A 17,026-nucleotide genomic window follows, 5' to 3' on the forward strand; every position below is an offset into this window, starting at 1 on the left:
ACATAAATGTTAGTCTGTAAAATAAAAGGAGAAGAATATAGCAGCTAGCATTATTTTAATTTCAAAGGAAATGACCTCTACTCTCTTTAGGGATAAGCCTCCTGCTCTGAAATGACCACCACCACCATCACTACTACTACCACCTACAGTCACCTTTTCTGACAGGATTGAAAATTAGAATGCATGTAGTTATGGGGTTTTTTTTGAAATTTAAGACATTTGAAAAAAAAACAATGGAAAAGAATATTTAGAACTTCATTATCTATTAACATGGAAGGGATGAGAACCAAGAATATCAGGAGACATTTGGTAATTTTGGAAGGAAAAACTTTATCAATTTGAGTATAGAGAAATAAGATCAATTGGAAAGTTGAGAATCCGGGGGCTAAGTTAAACATGATCAGGGCAGGGACTCTGTCTTGCTTAGTGCTGTGTCCTAGTGTTTAGAAAGATGGCTGGTACATCAGTAGATATTTGATGAATGAACACAACTTCATATTTTTTAAACAATTATTTTTTGAACAGATAACACAAGCCCATGGTGAAATTGGAAAGATAGAAAATCGTATACAGTGCAAAAGTGGTCTGCCATCTACTCTTCCATCCCAGCCGTCGCCACCCGCCAAGACAGCTGCTATTGTCAATTTCTTGTTTAGTCTTCCCGAGATCCCTTATGTAAGTATAAACATTTATATATGCTGAGTCATGAGTATGTGCATTTAAAATTTTGATAGGCTTGGACAAATTGCCCTCCATAGAGGATGTACCAACCTTCCCTTCAGGGGGTGCCTGGGTGGCTCAGATGGTTAAGCATCTGCCTTCAGCTCAGGTCATGATCCCAGGGTCCTGGGATCGAGCCCCACATCAGGCTCCCTGCTCAGCGGGGAGTCTGCTTCTCCCTCTCCCTCTGCCTGCCGCTTCCCCTGCTTGTGCTCTCTCTCTCTCTAATAAAAAATAAAAAATCTTTAAACAAACAAACAACCTTCCCTTCAACCCCCTTCTTCTATGGGAGTGGATTCCTTACATTATGTTACCAAAATTTTTATCTTTGCCAATCTGGTACAAAGAAAATGGTATATAGTTGTAGGTTTTTTTTTTTTTTTTAAGATTTTTTTATTTATCTATTTGACAGCAAGAGAGAGACAGCGAGAGCAGGAACACAAGCAGGGGAGTGGGAGAGGGAGAAGCAGGCCTCCCGTGGAGCAGGGAGCCCGATGCAGGGCTCGATCCCATGACCCTGGGTCATGACCTGGGCTGAAGGCAGACGCTTAACGACTGAGCCACCCAGGCGCCCCTACAGTTGTAGTTTTAATTTAATTTACATTTCTCTTAATATAAGAAAGGTGAAACATTGTGGTACACTGGCTGGATGTACATCAAATTCATTTAATTTTCTTCCTGGGCACACATCTAGATTATATTTCCCAGGCTCCCTGGCAATAGTTGTGGCCAAATGATTGAGTTCTGACAGCGGAGTGTGGCTGGAAGTAGAGGTGAATGTCACTTTTAAACCTGGCCTATGAAAGCTTCTCAAGAGCAACCTTCATCAACAACTTAACATAAAAATGGGCAAAAATAAAAAAACCTAATAGAAAAATGAACCAAAGATACAAACATAGAAAAACAAATAGTTATTAAACATTTGAAACAAGGCTTTTATTAGAGTAACTCCAGCTAGTGTATACAAACCCCAAAGTATCAGGACTTTAATATAAGTTCAAATACAATCCATTTGTGCATTCAGTAGATGGATTTCTACATAGTGATTCAGAAACCTAAGATCCCTCCGTCTAGTGACTCCCAGCTCCTACAGAATCATAGTCCTCTATACCTTCTGTCTGGCCAGCAGATATTAGGTTGTTGATTTTTTCATGTTGATTTGTAGGGACTCCTTATACTGTAAGGACATCAGCCCTTTCTCCGTGATATTCTTTCCAGTTTGTCATTTCTTACCATGCAGAAAATTTTCATTTTCATTTCCTGCAATTTTCAATCTTTTCTTTTTATATTGGTTATGTATTATACCCAGCATGACCTTCCCACTTTGAGATTTTATTGTTTTATTACAAGAGCAAAACAACCTTATTCAGAAGGGTTAGCTAATAGAGAAAACAAATGAACAAATAACAAAACAACCCTCAAGTCACCTCCCAATACAATTATATCATCCTATCAGCTTATTTCTTATGCCCAGGATCCTGTCTTCTTTCCATAGGAACTTTTTGGGCTTAGTTTTCACTGTATAAACTTTGCCAGATGGGTGACCAATTCTTTTTGTCATTTCTTTTAGTATGTGTGAGAATGGGTGACCAATTCTCTTTGTCATTTCTTCTAGTATGTGTGAGAATCTTCCCCTCGCTCCATCCTGCGTCAGGTTTTTCAGGACGGAGAAGCAATTGCTTATTCTCCACAACATCCTTTACAAGGAAAGGATGCGTCCTGTTCAGGTCTCTGAGGCAGCTAGTGAAAACTCCTGTTCTAGAAGCCTAAATCTAAGAGAGTCAGCAGGACTCCTGCCCTATGGCTACCATATACAGAAACCCATCATTAAGGTAGATCCATGAGCTCATGAGGAAACTGCAGAGGAAGGAGCCCCTAAACAAATAACGTCACATAAAACTGAAGTTGCATTTCCAGAGATTTCTCATGTCCAATCCCTAAAATGGAGGTAGATAAGTAGAAAAAAATTTCCACTACTATCAGGCATAAATAGCTAATAATAAGAATACATCCATTTCTCTCATCTTGTCTGCTACCATTCTGTGCCTCACACTTTCTGTTTCGGTCTTATAGAACTGCTATAGCTCCCGGGAGACACCATGCTATTTCCTCATTTCTAGCAGCCAAGATCTTTGCTCCTGTTGTTCTCTCTGCCTTCACCAACACCACCCTCCACTGTCAACAACCTTGCTGGCAATCTCCTCCTCGTCTTCTTAGCTGATTATCACATCCTCCAGAGGCTTTCCCAGGCTTCCCCCAGTCTGCATGAACTCCACTTCTGGGCCCTCAATCATAGCATGTTATCAAGGAGCTTTACATGGCTCTTTCCCTGTAGACTGCAAACTCTTCAGGGCAGAGGTCTTCTTAATTCATTTTTGTATTTCAGTGTCTGGTATACAATAGATGCTTAGTAAGTGGTGGCCTTCAGTTGAAAAAGATGAGGAGTGATTGGGGAAGATGGCGGTAGAGTAGGAAGACCCTACGCTCACCTCATCTCACAAATACACTAGATAACTATCAAACCATCCTAAATACTCTGGAAATTGATCTGAAGACTAGCAGAACAAACTCCACAACTAGAAGTAAAGAAGAAGGTAGGAAGTGCAGAGACATGGCTCGGAAGAGAAATGGATCATGGCCCCTGTGGTGGGGGGGCAGCCACAGTTGCAGAGAAAGGTGCGAGACAAACCAGCACACAGGGGAGTGCATGGGGAAAAACAAATCCCCATAACAATTGGCTTGGAAAGCAAGAGGGCCTGAATTTCATGAGTTCTTCGAACCAATGGGGCTTAAAGCCTGGAGTTTTAAAGGTCAGCGTGCTTGGCTCTGAGAGAGCTCAGAGGACACTGGGGCTGCTCTTGAAGAAAAGGCAGGGCCAACAGCTCAGAGACATACAGTGTGGAAACAGCAATCTGAAGAGCACCTGGGGCACACAGTAGGGAGGTTATTCACTCATCTCAGGATGTGTCCCAGAGAGACAGCATTTACAGAGACAGCTCCAGGGAAAAAAGGAGCTGGCAGGTACCATTTCCCTCCCCTGCCTCTCAGCATAAGCACAGGGCCACCTTCAGGAACCAGTGCAGCACCAACACTCGCTACTTTACTTGCTTAAACCAAGCCCGACCCCATCATGTTCTGGTAGAACTGCCCCTTCCAGTAACAACTGCCTGAGTCCCAGTGTGGCAGGGCCCCTCCTCCAGAAGACTAGCCCAAACCCCTGCTCACACTGCATCTCCCCATGTGGGAGTTTTGCAGAGCCTAGGTTCTAGTAGCAGTGGTGACAGGTCTCATTTCACAAACAGACCCAAGCACACCTAGTTAAAATGCCCCACATTCAGGCCAGGATCAAACACTGCCCACAACAGGCAGAGAGGCTCTGCAGATGACTGGCCTGAAGGACAAAGTGGTCAGGACACAACAGCAGAGCACACGCAGCACACATTGGAGACACTCCCAGAAGCGCCAGGCTCTGGGGAACAGGGGACACTATACTGCAGGGCACTACAGGACTTCTTCATAAAGCCATTACTCTCAACATAGAAAAACAAATAGTTATTGAAACGAGGCTTTTATTAGAGAACAGGGGATGTAGTTGACATTCTAACACACAGAGACTTAGACAAAATGAGAAGACAGAGAAATTTGTCCTAAATGAAAGAACAGGACAAGGCCACAGCCAGAGATCTAAGCAAAACAGACATAAGTAACATGCTGATGGATAATTTAAAGCAATGATCAGATGGATACTCACTGGACTTGAGGAAAGGGTGGAGGACATCGGTGAGACACTTAATGCAGAGATAAGGAATAACATAGAGATAAAGGGCTCAATAAACGAAATGAAAAACCCATTTGATGGAACGAACAGCAGGCTGGAAGAAGCAGAGGAATGAATTAATGACCTAGAAGACAGAGTAATGGAAAGTAATCAACCTTAACAAAAGAGAGAAAAGAGAATTATGCAAAATGAGAAAAGACTTGGGGAACTCAGTGACTCCATCAAACATAATTACATTCATGTTATAGGAGTCCCAGAGGAAGAAGAGAGAAAAAGGTATCAGAGAATTTATTTGAAGAAATAACAGCTGAAAATTTCTCTAATCTGGGGAAGGAAACAGATATCTAGATCCAGGAGGCACAGAGAACCCCCAACAAAATCAATAAAAGCAGATCCACACCAAGACATACTGTAATTAAAATGCCAAACACAGTGATAAAGAAAAAAATACTAAAAGCCACAAGACAAAAGAAGACAGTTACATAGGAAAGAAACATCATAAGGCTATCAGTGGATTTTTCAGTAGAAACTTTCCAAGCCAGAAAGGAGTGGCATAATATATTCAAAGTGCTGAATGGAAAAAAACTTGCAGTCAAGAATATCCAGCAAGGCTATCATTCGGAATAGGAGAGGTAGAGCTTCCCAGACAAACAAAAACTAAAGGAGTTCATGACCACTAAACCAGCCCTACAAGAAATATTAAAGAGTATTCTTTGAGTGTAAAGATCAAAAATTACAGTATGAAGGTAGAAAAAACAAAAGGAGTAAAAAATGAGTATTTCTGTAAAAAAATCAAAGAACTCACAAAAGTAAAATGATGTAATATATGACACCATATACCTAAAATGTGGGGAGGAAAGGAGTAAAGAATGAGTTCAAACTTAAATGACCATCAACTTAATATAGACTGCTGTATGCAGACAATGTTATATACAAACCTAATGGTAACCACAATTCAAAAACCACTAATAAATATGCAAAGAATAAAGAGAAAGAAATTCAAATACATCATTAAAGAAAACCAGCTAACGAGAGAAAGACAAGAAAGGATCAGGGAAATCTTCAGAAACCACCACAATAAATGGCAATAAGTACATATCTATCAATAATTACTTTGCATGTAAATGAACTAAATGCTCCAATCAAAGGACATAGGCTGACAGAATGGATAAGAAAACAACCTATCTATATACTGCCTATAAGAGACTCATTTTAGACCTAAAGACACCTGTAGATTCGAAGTAAGGGGATAGAGAAACATTTATCATGCAAATGGATGTCAAAAGCCAGAGTAGCAATACTTATATCAGACAAAATAGACTTTAAAACAAAGACTGTAACAAGAGACAAAGAAGGACGCTATACAATAATAAAGGGTACAATCCAATAAGAAGATAAAACAATTATAATTATGCACTCAACTTGGGAGCACCCAAATACATATAATAGTTAATAACAAACAAACATAAAGGAACTAATTGATAATAATACAAAGTAGGGGACTTTAACACCCCACTGAAATCAATAGACAGATCATCTAAACAGAAAATCAACAAGGAAACAATGGCTTTGATGACACACTGGACCAGATGAATTTAACAAATATATTGAGAACATTCCATCATAAAAAAGCACAATACATTCTTTTCAAGTGCAGATGGAACATTCTCCAGAATAGATCACATATCAGGCCACAAAACAAGCCTCAACAAATTTAAAAAGACTGAAGTTATACCATACGTCTTTTCTGACCCAATGCTATGAAACTAGAAGTTAACCACAAGAAAAAATCTGGAAACACCACAAATGCATGGGGGTTCAGTAACATGCTACTAAAAATGAATGGGTCAATCAGGAAATAAAAGAAGAAATAAAAAAGTACATGGAAACAAATGAAAATGAAAATACAGTGGTCCAAACCCTTTGGGACACAGCAAAAGCGGTTCTAAGAGGGAAATTTATAGCAATACAAGCTTACCTCAAGAAGCAGGAAAAATCTCAGATAAACAACCTAATCTTACACCTAAACCAGCAGAAGGAAGGAAATAATAAGGATTAGAGCAGAAATAAGTTATATAGAAACTAAAATAAACAAAAAACCAAAAACCAATACAACAGATCAATGAAACCAGGAGCTAGTTAAAAAAAAAAAGATCAATAACATTGAAAAACCTCTAGCTAGACTTAACCAAGAAAGAAAGGGAAAGGACCCAAATAAATAAAATCACAAGTGAGAGAGGAGAAATAACAATAAACACCACAGAAATACAAACCATTATGAGAATATTATGAAAAACGATATGCCAACAAATTGGAGAACCCAGAAATGGATAAATTCTTAAAAACATATACCTACCAAAACTGAAACAGGAAGAAATAGAAAATTTGAACAGACTGATTACCAGCAAAGAAACTGATTCAGTAATTTAAAAACTCCCAATAAACAACAGTTCAGGACCAGATGGCTTCATAGGCGAATTCTACCAAATATTTAATGAGGAGTTAATACCTATTCTTCTCAAACTATCCCAAAAAATAGAGAAGGAAGGAAAACTTCTAAATTTATTCTATGAGGCCAGCACTACCCTAATGCCAAAACCAGATAAAGATACCACAAAAAAGAGAACTACAGGCCAATGTCTGTGATGAACATAGATGTAAAACCCTCAACAAAATACTAGCAAACTGAATCCAAAAATACATTTAAAAAATCATACACCAGAATTAAGTGGGATTTATTCCTGAGTTGCAAGGGTGGTTCAATATTCGTAAATCAATCAAATGATGCATCACATCACTCAGAAAGGATAAGAACCATATGATCATTTCAATAGATGCAGAAAAAGCATTTGACAAAGTACAGTATCCATTCATGAGAAAAACCCTCAACAAAGGTTTAGAGGGAACATAACTCAACATAGTAATGGCCATATATGAAAAACCCACAGCAACATCCTCCTCAATGGGGAAAAACTGAGAGCCTTTCCCCTAAGGTCAGGAACAAGACAAGGATGACCGCTCTCATCACTTTTATTCAACATTGTATTGGAAGTCCTAGCCACAACAATCAGACAACAAAAAGAAATAAAAGGCATCTAAATCAGTAAGGAAGAAAGACTTTCACTATTTGCAGATGACATGACACTATGCATAGAAGACCAGAAAGACTCTGCCAACAAACTGCTAGAACTGATACACAAAATCAATAAAGTTCCAAGATACAAAATCAATTTACAGAAATCTGTTGCATTTCTAGACACCAATAATGAAGTAGCAGAAAGAGAATTAAGAAAACAATCCCACTTAAAATTACACCAAAAATAATAAAATGTCTAGGAATAAACCTAACCAAAGAGGTAAAAGACCCGTACTCTGAAAACTATAAAACACTGATGAAAGAAATTGAAGATGACACAAAGAAATGGGAAGACATTCCATGCTCATGGATTGGAAGAACAAATACTGTTAAAATGTCTATATTAACCAAAGCAATCTACACATTTAATGTAATCCCTATCAAAATACCAATAGCATTTTTCACAGAACTAGAACAAATAATCCTAAAATGTTTATGGAACCACAAAAGACCCTGAATAGCCAAAACAATCTTGAAAAGCAAAGCAGAGCTAGAAGCATCACAATTCTAGACTTCAAGTTATACTACAAAGCAGTAATCAAAACAATATAGTACTGGCACAAAAATAGACACATAGATCGATAAATAGAAAATCTAGAAGTAAACGCACAATTATATGGTCAATTAATCTTTGACAACACAGGAAAGAATATCCAATGGGAAAAAGACAGTTTCTTCAATAAACGGTGTTGTGAAAATTGGACCGCAACATGCAGGAGAAAGAAACTGGACCACATTTTTACACCATACACAAAAATAAATTAAAAATGGATTTAAGACCTAAATGTGAGACCTGAAACCATAAAAATCCTAGAAGAGAACACAGGCAGTAATTTCTCTGACATCGGCTGTAGCAACTTTTTTCTAGATGGGTCCCCTGAGGCAAGGGAAATAAAAGCAAAAACAAATTATTTGGACTACATCAAAATAAAAAGCTTCTGCACAGCAAAGGAAACAATCAACAAAACTAAAAGGCAACCTACAGAATGGGAGAAGATATTTGCAAATGACATATCTGATAAAGGGTTAGTATCCAAAATACATAAAGAACTTATAAAACTCAACACCCAAAAAACAAATAATCCAGTTAAAAAATAGAAGACATGAACAGATATTTCTCCAAAGAAGATCTACAGATGGCCAATACACACATGAAAAGATGCTCAACATCACTCATCATCAGGGAAATGCAAATCAAAATTACAATGGGATATCACCTCACACCTGTCAGAATGGCTAAAATCAACAACACAAGAAACAACCAGTGTTGTCGAGGATGTAGAGAAAAAGGAACCCTCTTGCACTGTTGGTGGGAATGCAAACTGGTGCAGCCACTGTGGAAAACAGTATGGAGCTTCCTCAGAAAGTTAAAAATAGAACTACCCTACAATCCAGCAATTGCACTACCGGGTATTTACTCAAAAAATACAAAAACACTCATTCAAAGGGATACATGCACCTCTATGTTTATAGCAACATTATTTACAATAGCCAAGATATGGAAGCAGCCCAGTGTCCATCAATTGACGAATGGATAAAGAAGATGTGGTATACATATATACACAATGGAATATTATTCAGCCATAAAAAACAATAAAATCTTTCCATTTCCAACAACATAGATGGAGCTAGAGAGTATAATAATGCTAAGTGAAATAAGTCGGAGAAAGACAAATATCATATGATTTCACTCAGATGTGGAATTTAAGAAACAAACACGGGGCAAAAAAGAGAGAGAGACAAACCAACAAACAGACTCTCAACTATAGAGAACAAACTGATGGTTACTAGAGGAGAGGTGGGTGGGAGGATGGGTGAAATAGGCGATGAGCACCAGGTGATTAAAAGAAAAACTTTTTTTAAAAAAGAAAAAGATAAGGAGCTATTTAATTTACCTTTGGTTTTTTGGGCAGGGATTAGGATTGCATGGATCCTTTGAGATGCATGATCCAAACTCAAACTGATGGTCTTGGAGGCCCACACAGCGAGCAAGGCAGGCACTGGGGTAAGTGCGTCCATTCTGCCCACACACGGGGACGAACTGATCTGCACAGTTACAAGGCAGACCTGTGGAGAGGACACAGACTCAGTTATGGGTACTTGTACATTCCCCTGCCCATCATATTTCCTAATTAACATGGAGCTCCCAAGTGAAAACAGAATTGTGAATTAAGTCAGGAAAAAGCATCCCTCCAATCTCTGATAGTGCTTTTAAAGGTGGCAAGGCTCTGAAAAGCCATTTGTCTGCATAATGGCTTTCCTTTGTTCCATTTATTGCCAGCTAATTGAGGCCTTCAGACCTTGATCCCAGGGATGGAGACCCATATAAACAAAGCTATAGGTAGGAAAAGTAAAGAATGCTCCTCCCAATCTAGTGTATAAATCTAGAATTTAGATGTCTGAAGTCTGGCTTGGGGGATTTCTGGAATGTTAAAGGGTAATAACAAAAGAATGAGAAAGTAACTTGGGAAATTACTGTAATTTTGAGACTTAAAAATGTTTATAAGCAATCAATCACGAACACTACTTTCTTGACATTCCCATGCTTTATGCTGCTGGGTTATGCTTCAGGAAGCAAAAAGGCCAATGAGATGTGATGCTCTTTTCTTGAGAAGTAACAGCATGGTCTACTGCTATCTACTGGGATCTGCTTTGCTCCAGATCTGAAATACCCTTGGTGCTGGGTAAAGAGAAGAAAGGTAGCCTCCTAAATTTACTTCATTTCATGTGGCTGCAGCAGCAAGTTGATTCTTCTTTCCCGGGAGTTAGTATGACACATGGAGAGGGGCGGGAAGAGAAGAGATTAGGGATTTACTGACCTTGTACCTCCAGCGCATTGGAAATAAAAAGGAAATCAGAAATAAGAAGTGCACAGCAGGCTGCTGGGGAAGTGAAGACAGGATTAACCCCGCGCCACCCTCTATCTACCCTGAGTACCAACCTTGATGCTTTACTGTCATCGTTGTTGTTGTTATTCTTATTATTATCCTTTATCTGCTCTGCTTTGATGAGAGCAATTCATTCTGGTTAGAGAAACCATAAAACCATTGGGGATAAAGAGTAAATTAAAGATTTTTGTGGAAAACTACTTATTTATTTATTTATTTAATTTACTTATTTACTTACTTAGTTACATCTAAATGTATTTGGAAGATGAACTGTACAATTAGCAGGACCCTTTTTCCCTGTGGTGTGTAGCCCCTCATGTCCTGGGATAAAGTAAGGTAATGACTGTTTAGCTAGCAGACTCTAAGGAGATTTTACTGGCCACAAAGTGTACCACATTTCTTGGGACTCAGATATTGTCCCAGTCCAAACACAACTCAGAGATGTTCATAGAAATGCCCAAGTCTCAAAATTACAATAATTTCCCAAGTTACCTTCTTGTTCTTCCCCTTCCCTAAGGCGATGAAGAGTGGAAGGAACCTACATGATTAGTTTACAACCTTTGTCTTTATCTTGTTTTTGGTATTACCTTTTGACATTCCAGAAATCTCCCAAGCCAGACTTTATACATCTAACTTCTAGATTTTATTTTTATTTTTTTTAAAAGATTTTATTTATTTATTTGACAGAGGGAGACACAGTGAGAGAGGGAACACAAGCGGGGGAGTGGGAGAGGGAGAAGCAGGCTTCCCGCCGAGCAGGGAGCCCGATGCGGGGCTCGATCCCAGGACCCTGGGATCATGACCTGAGCCGAAGGCAGATGCTTAACAACTGAGCCACCCAGGCGCCCCTAACTTCTAGATTTTAAACGCTAGATTGGAAGGAGCATTCTTTACTTTTTCTACCTATAGCTTTACTTATAGGGGTCTCTACCTAATGAACTAGTAAGCTAAGGCAGGACAGGGAAGAAGGTGATGAGAAAAACATTATAACACAAACAAACTTAGAAAATACATTTTATAACATAATGGTAGGGGTGGATGGGGTATTTTAGCAGATAGAAAAGTTCCATTTAACCAAAACCATCCCAATCACTTGGCCCTGATCTTTTTAACCCATGGAATTTCAGAATATTAGTGCTGGAAGGGTCCTAGGAAACCATTTAGTTCAATGCCTTCAATTCACAGAGGAAGAAACAGATCCAGAGAGGGCAAGTATCCTGTTCTCAGATTATGTATTTATTTTACTGTGTACATTTGCAGTTATGGCAAGACCAGTGAAGCTGCCTTGATGGGAAATGGGTACAAAGGGATGATGGCCGCTAAGGACAGGTTCTGGGTGGCCTTGGTTACCTGTGAAGGTGCGACGGTCATCTTCTGAACTGTGCTCACTGAGGCACAGGCGGGTAGAACACACCAAATTGCCAGCAAAACAAGAACAGATATTGCAGTCAATATTAAAGGATGTCCCGTGACCTAAGAAAAGGAGAAATAAAATGTTGATCCATTTCATGCATTTATAAGTAAATCATACATTAAAAATTTAATCGTTTAAAAAGTTTTAAAATAGAAATTCTTGAAAGATGACTTCTGAATATACAAACTGAGAAGCTAAATCTGTAATATTTATATTTTCATACTTACCTCCCACCATTTCTCTCCAAACCCACATCATGCTAGTGTCACCAGACTGCTCCCTAATCTCTGAGAATGTTTCTGGCTGCCCCTCTTGCCTCACATGCTCCTCTCCTCCTCTGGACCTTCAGTCATCTCTTCAGAATCAGCCCTGATGCCATCTTTGAATTGAAGACTCCCCTGATACCCTGGCAGGAATGACTAGGTCCTTGAAGAGCACTTGGTCTCTTCTTTTTGTAGCTCTAATTCTCCCCATCTGATCACATACAGCATGATCTCAATCCCTCATCCCAGTTTTAGCCCCACAAGGCACTAGTATGTTCTTCTGTAAAGAGTAGGCATTTAATCAGTGGAAGTCTATGGAAGGAATGAATTTGTTTATCCTCAGATATTTTGTGATACAAGGTACCTATCTCACATTTTGGCTAAGTAGAATATGGATTAAAAAATGAATACCTAGGGGCGCCTGGGTGGCTCAGTCAGTTAAGCGTCTGCCTTTGGGCTCAGGTCATGATCCCAGGGTCCTGGGATTGAGTCCCGAGTTGGCTCCCTGCTCAGTGGAGAGTCTGCTTCTCCCTCTACCTCTGCCCCTCCCTGCTGCTCATGCTCCCATTCTCTTTTAAATAAATAAATAAAATCTTTAAAAAAAATGAATACCTGACTTGTTCTAGGGCAGACACTTGTAGGCTCTTTCTAGCCAAAAGCACCCTTCTTTCAAATAAGATCTCACACAGAAGAGTACACCAAGAGGCATATGAAAGCTGAACTACCCTGGTCGATAGGTAGGGTGATGTAGGGGTGAGGGTAGCAGAGTGAACAGCTGTCAGGGAGTACATTCTCAAAAGCAGTATTTTTTTTTCCACAATTTTTGAGGTCGTATATTGACATGAATGGTTGTTAGGGCTATAAGCAAAACATGGCTAAGGATGCAGTGAGAAAGCAAGACTCTGAGACTTGTAGAGAGGGCATCAAAGGGTGGCAGGTCTTCATGTGCTCTATCCCAACGCCTAGTCAACAGTGTAGTTCCCACCCTCCAGTTCGCTTTCCACAATGTAAACTCTTGTCTTTTACTTCTGGTAAAGAGACATAGTGGAGGAAGGGATGGGAAGGAGCACACCTGTGTCCTTGCCTGTAGAGGGCAAGGGCTTTGGAGTCAGATTAGCCTGGGACTGAATTCTGCTTTGGTCACTTACTAGCTGGGTGACCTGTCTGAGCATCAGCTTCCTCACAACAATACTGAATTCAAAGAACAACTGGGAGGCTCACATGAGATAATACAGGCCAAGACTTAGCATAGTGCTTGGCACACAATTAAAAATTCAGTAAGTATTAATTAATTGTTATTAGCTATTAGTCCCTTCTTGAGGAGGCTCCTAAGAGGGTTCCTTAGAAGTCCTAGTGTCCTGTAGAGTACAGTTTGGAAAATACTGCCCTGGAGGATCTGATTTGTAGACCTTACTCTTCAGTGGTAATCTATCCAATGTTCTTCCTACAAAGTTAAGATAACTAAAAACAAAAAGCAAATAAATACAGCTCAAGACTCACTTTTTCTTTTTCCTCCGACAATGCAGGACTTCTGAAGATCTATACAGTGCATCTCCATACAGTTTTCCAAGAGTCCACTTTGTCCACAAGAGCAAATTTTGTAACAACCAACTTCCCCAGCAGATGATGGCACCTGGATTAGTGTCCCTTGACGGACGATGAAATCAGAGGCTTCTCCCAATTTGCAACCTGTACAAACAAAAATAAGCTGAGAGAGATGGTATTGTTCTATGACATTGGTTTTTATGACATTAGATATATTTTACATAAGTCTCATAGGTACTCTGTGGCTACTAAAAATTATGTGATAGAACTTTCACTCAGCTAAAGAATTGATTTGGTTCACTGACCAAAACATATCCTCTCAAGTGAAAAATTCCATGTTCTGTGAGATAGTGGTGATTATAGACCTATACCCCAAAGTTAGCTATAGTTCAGTACAAAAATGCTATAAGATATATTTTTTCTATTGCTTTGGGCTTATCAAGGATATTAAAAAATCACAGATATTTAAAAAATGGACTATGGAAACCGACAATATTTTTTATTTGTTTTTAAAAGATTTATTTTTTTGACAGAGAGAGACACAGCAAGAGAGGGAACACAAGCAGGGGGAGTGGGAGAGGGAGAGGGAGAAACAGGCTCCCCTCTGAGCAGGGAGCCTGATGCGGGGCTCGATCCCAGGACCCTGGGATCATGACCTGAGCCGAAGGCAGACGTTTAACGACTGAGCCACCCAGGCGCCCAATGTTTTTTAGAATACTCTTGATCAGGAAAACTTTTAGTGATGGAATACAAGCATATTGTAAATTCAAAGAAAAGTTGAATACTTGATTGGGCTTAAGGAAAACCCATTCATTTCCAATTTTAAGATTTACATTGACTCTATAGTTGATATATTCTGGTATTACACAAATATTATAGATGATCCTTTGAGGCATCATGCTTATTTAATTTAATCTTCTATTCCTTTTTACTTCACAGATATTTTTACATGGTGATTTTAACATGACAAAGAAACATTTTCAATTGGGAAGTAGATAAAAAGAAGCAAAATGTTGCCACACTGTACAACAGAAGAGATAAAGACTATCAAAATTCACTGGGATGAACATTTCTTATTCAAGAGGCCTCCTGCATTAAAAAAAAAAAATCAGGGGCGCCTATGTGGCTCAGTCGTTAAGCGTCTGCCTTCAGCTCAGGTCATGATCCCAGGGTCCTGGGATCAAGCCCCGCATTGGACTCCCTGCTCGGCAGGAAGCCTGCTTCTCCCTCTCCCACCCCACCTGCTTGTGTTCCCTCTCTCGCTGTGTCTCCCTCTGTCAAATAAATAAATAAAATCTTAAAAAAAAAAAAAATCAGTCTTAAAATCATATGCATCCCAATAAAACATTAAGCTCATGGAGATAATTGCACATCCCACTGAGTATGACTTTTCTCCATATAACTAAAGGAAAGAAAAGAAAAAAACATGAACAACGTGCAGTACACTTTCTTAAACATCACAACATGGAAGAGAATGTACAAAAAACAGGCTCAAGGTTTTCTTTTCTTTTGTTGTCAAGAACCCTGTAACTCTTTATGAGAGTAATTCTGTAATCCTGTAATTCTCTTTATGAGAATCAGTTTACAATCTAAATGATAATTGAAAATTACATCTGTCTTTGTTTTCTCCTGCCTATATAACTAACACAGGTTTATTGGGAAAACCTCAAATGTTACAGAAAAACATAACTTAGAAAATAAAGTCCATTGTGAGCTCACTCCAAAGATAATCCCTATACAGAAACACAAATCCAACCCCTCACCCCACACCCACACCCATCTACCTCTTACCTTGCACACAAGAGAATGGAAGGCAGGGATCTCCAGACGGACACCCCTTCCGGTTTACCTCACAGAGCTCATTAGCAGGGCAAGGATTTGGGTTACAGGGATGAGTGACCTCTTCTACAATGTTACCCAAAGTACTTGGCCCTGAAAAACCAAACACAGATCAGTTTAACCAACCCAAAAAGGTAAGAGAGATCTGTAAATTATCCGAATTAATTATGGCTAGAATAAATGGAGAGCTCATGACCAGAAAGTGAGGCCTGATTCTAGTAAACTATTAAAACACACAGATGCTCTGATCATTTGTGAATTTAGCATACACATACATACATTCATTCACTTGTTTATTACTGGGTACCTACGATACGCTAGACAAGGTTCTGAGCACTGCAGATACAGTAGTGAATAAAACTGACAGATCCCTAATGTAGAAGTTACATTTTATTTGGGAAATAGACAATAAATAGACCAGGGGTATGTGTGTGCATGTGTGTCTCTGTGTGTATAAATAAAAAAGTCACCTAATGATAAGTAATAAGTAGTATAAAGGGATGGTAGGGTGGTCAAACACGTGCTTATGCCTAAGAGGAATAACTTGGCACATTTTACCATAAACTATAATAATTCAGTATGGTAAGACGGGTCCTGTACCATGATTATATTTGTCAACTTGTGAAATAATGACCATGGAAGAGTCTCACTTAATATAAAGTATATGTGATATTTAAAGAGAGTATTAAAATTCAAACAAAAACATTTCTTTAACTTTTTTTCCTTCTACACATATATTTCACTGCTCTAATAGAGTCTAGGCTTGTGACTACATTAGCTTTGCTTACTTGAGTTTAGGCCAGACTCAGACTGTAGGGCTAATAAAGGTGTAAGTGTTCTTGGAGTTCATCTCATCCAGCCCAATCCTTTTATAAACAGGGAAACAGAGGCTGCAAAGAGGTGATCTGTCCAAAGTCACGGAGGCCTATACTCTAGTCTAATGCTTTTTTTTTCACTATACTGGTCATAAAGGCTGAGGGACACAGTTTGTTGGCCTTAAGAAAATGTGGCTGATATCACTAGCTGCAAATCTAGCATCCACTCTTTTCTTCCTGCTTACTAATAATAGCGTGACAATGGGCCCACAGCTAAAAAGATCATCTTTCTCAGTTTCCCTTACAGCTCGGGTGGTTTTCCCTTACACTAGAATATGGTGGCTAGAATTCCAGGAGGCATGTTGTGATAATAAAGTACCTCAAGTAACCTTGATGATGGAAGCCAAGCACTAAGGACAGTGCAGAAAGCAAAAGGAGCCTGGACTCTGGATGGTGGAACCACTATAATAGCCCTGGACTGTTTATTTCTGGGCTTTCCTTTACTTTTCCCTGTTGTTCTGTTATTTGCAGTAGAACTTAGTCCTATCTGACACAGGAAAACAAAGCAAGTAGGAGCTGAATTCACAGTCTGCCTTTCCAGCCAGCTCGGTGCACTAACGCCCCCTGG

The 17,026-nt window shown here is 39.2% G+C and overlaps 1 protein-coding gene across 5 annotated transcripts in view; it reads right to left on the minus strand.

Moving 5' to 3' along the window:
* Positions 1-17,026, minus strand: part of RECK (reversion inducing cysteine rich protein with kazal motifs) — a 72,089-nt gene that overhangs the window by 7,859 nt on the left and 47,204 nt on the right. For all 5 annotated transcript variants that reach the window (XM_032396797.1, XM_032396798.1, XM_032396801.1 and 2 more), the window contains 4 exons: positions 15,536-15,676; positions 13,700-13,888; positions 11,873-11,995; positions 9,530-9,701 (listed from right to left, as the gene is read on the minus strand). In XM_032396797.1, coding sequence (XP_032252688.1) covers positions 9,530-9,701; positions 11,873-11,995; positions 13,700-13,888; positions 15,536-15,676 — 625 coding nt within the window. The remainder of the gene's footprint in view (positions 1-9,529; positions 9,702-11,872; positions 11,996-13,699; positions 13,889-15,535; positions 15,677-17,026) is intronic.

This window comes from Phoca vitulina, unplaced genomic scaffold (assembly GCF_004348235.1).
Source record: "Phoca vitulina isolate PV1807 unplaced genomic scaffold, GSC_HSeal_1.0 scaffold94, whole genome shotgun sequence".
In the NCBI taxonomy this organism is placed as follows: domain Eukaryota; kingdom Metazoa; phylum Chordata; class Mammalia; order Carnivora; family Phocidae; genus Phoca; species Phoca vitulina.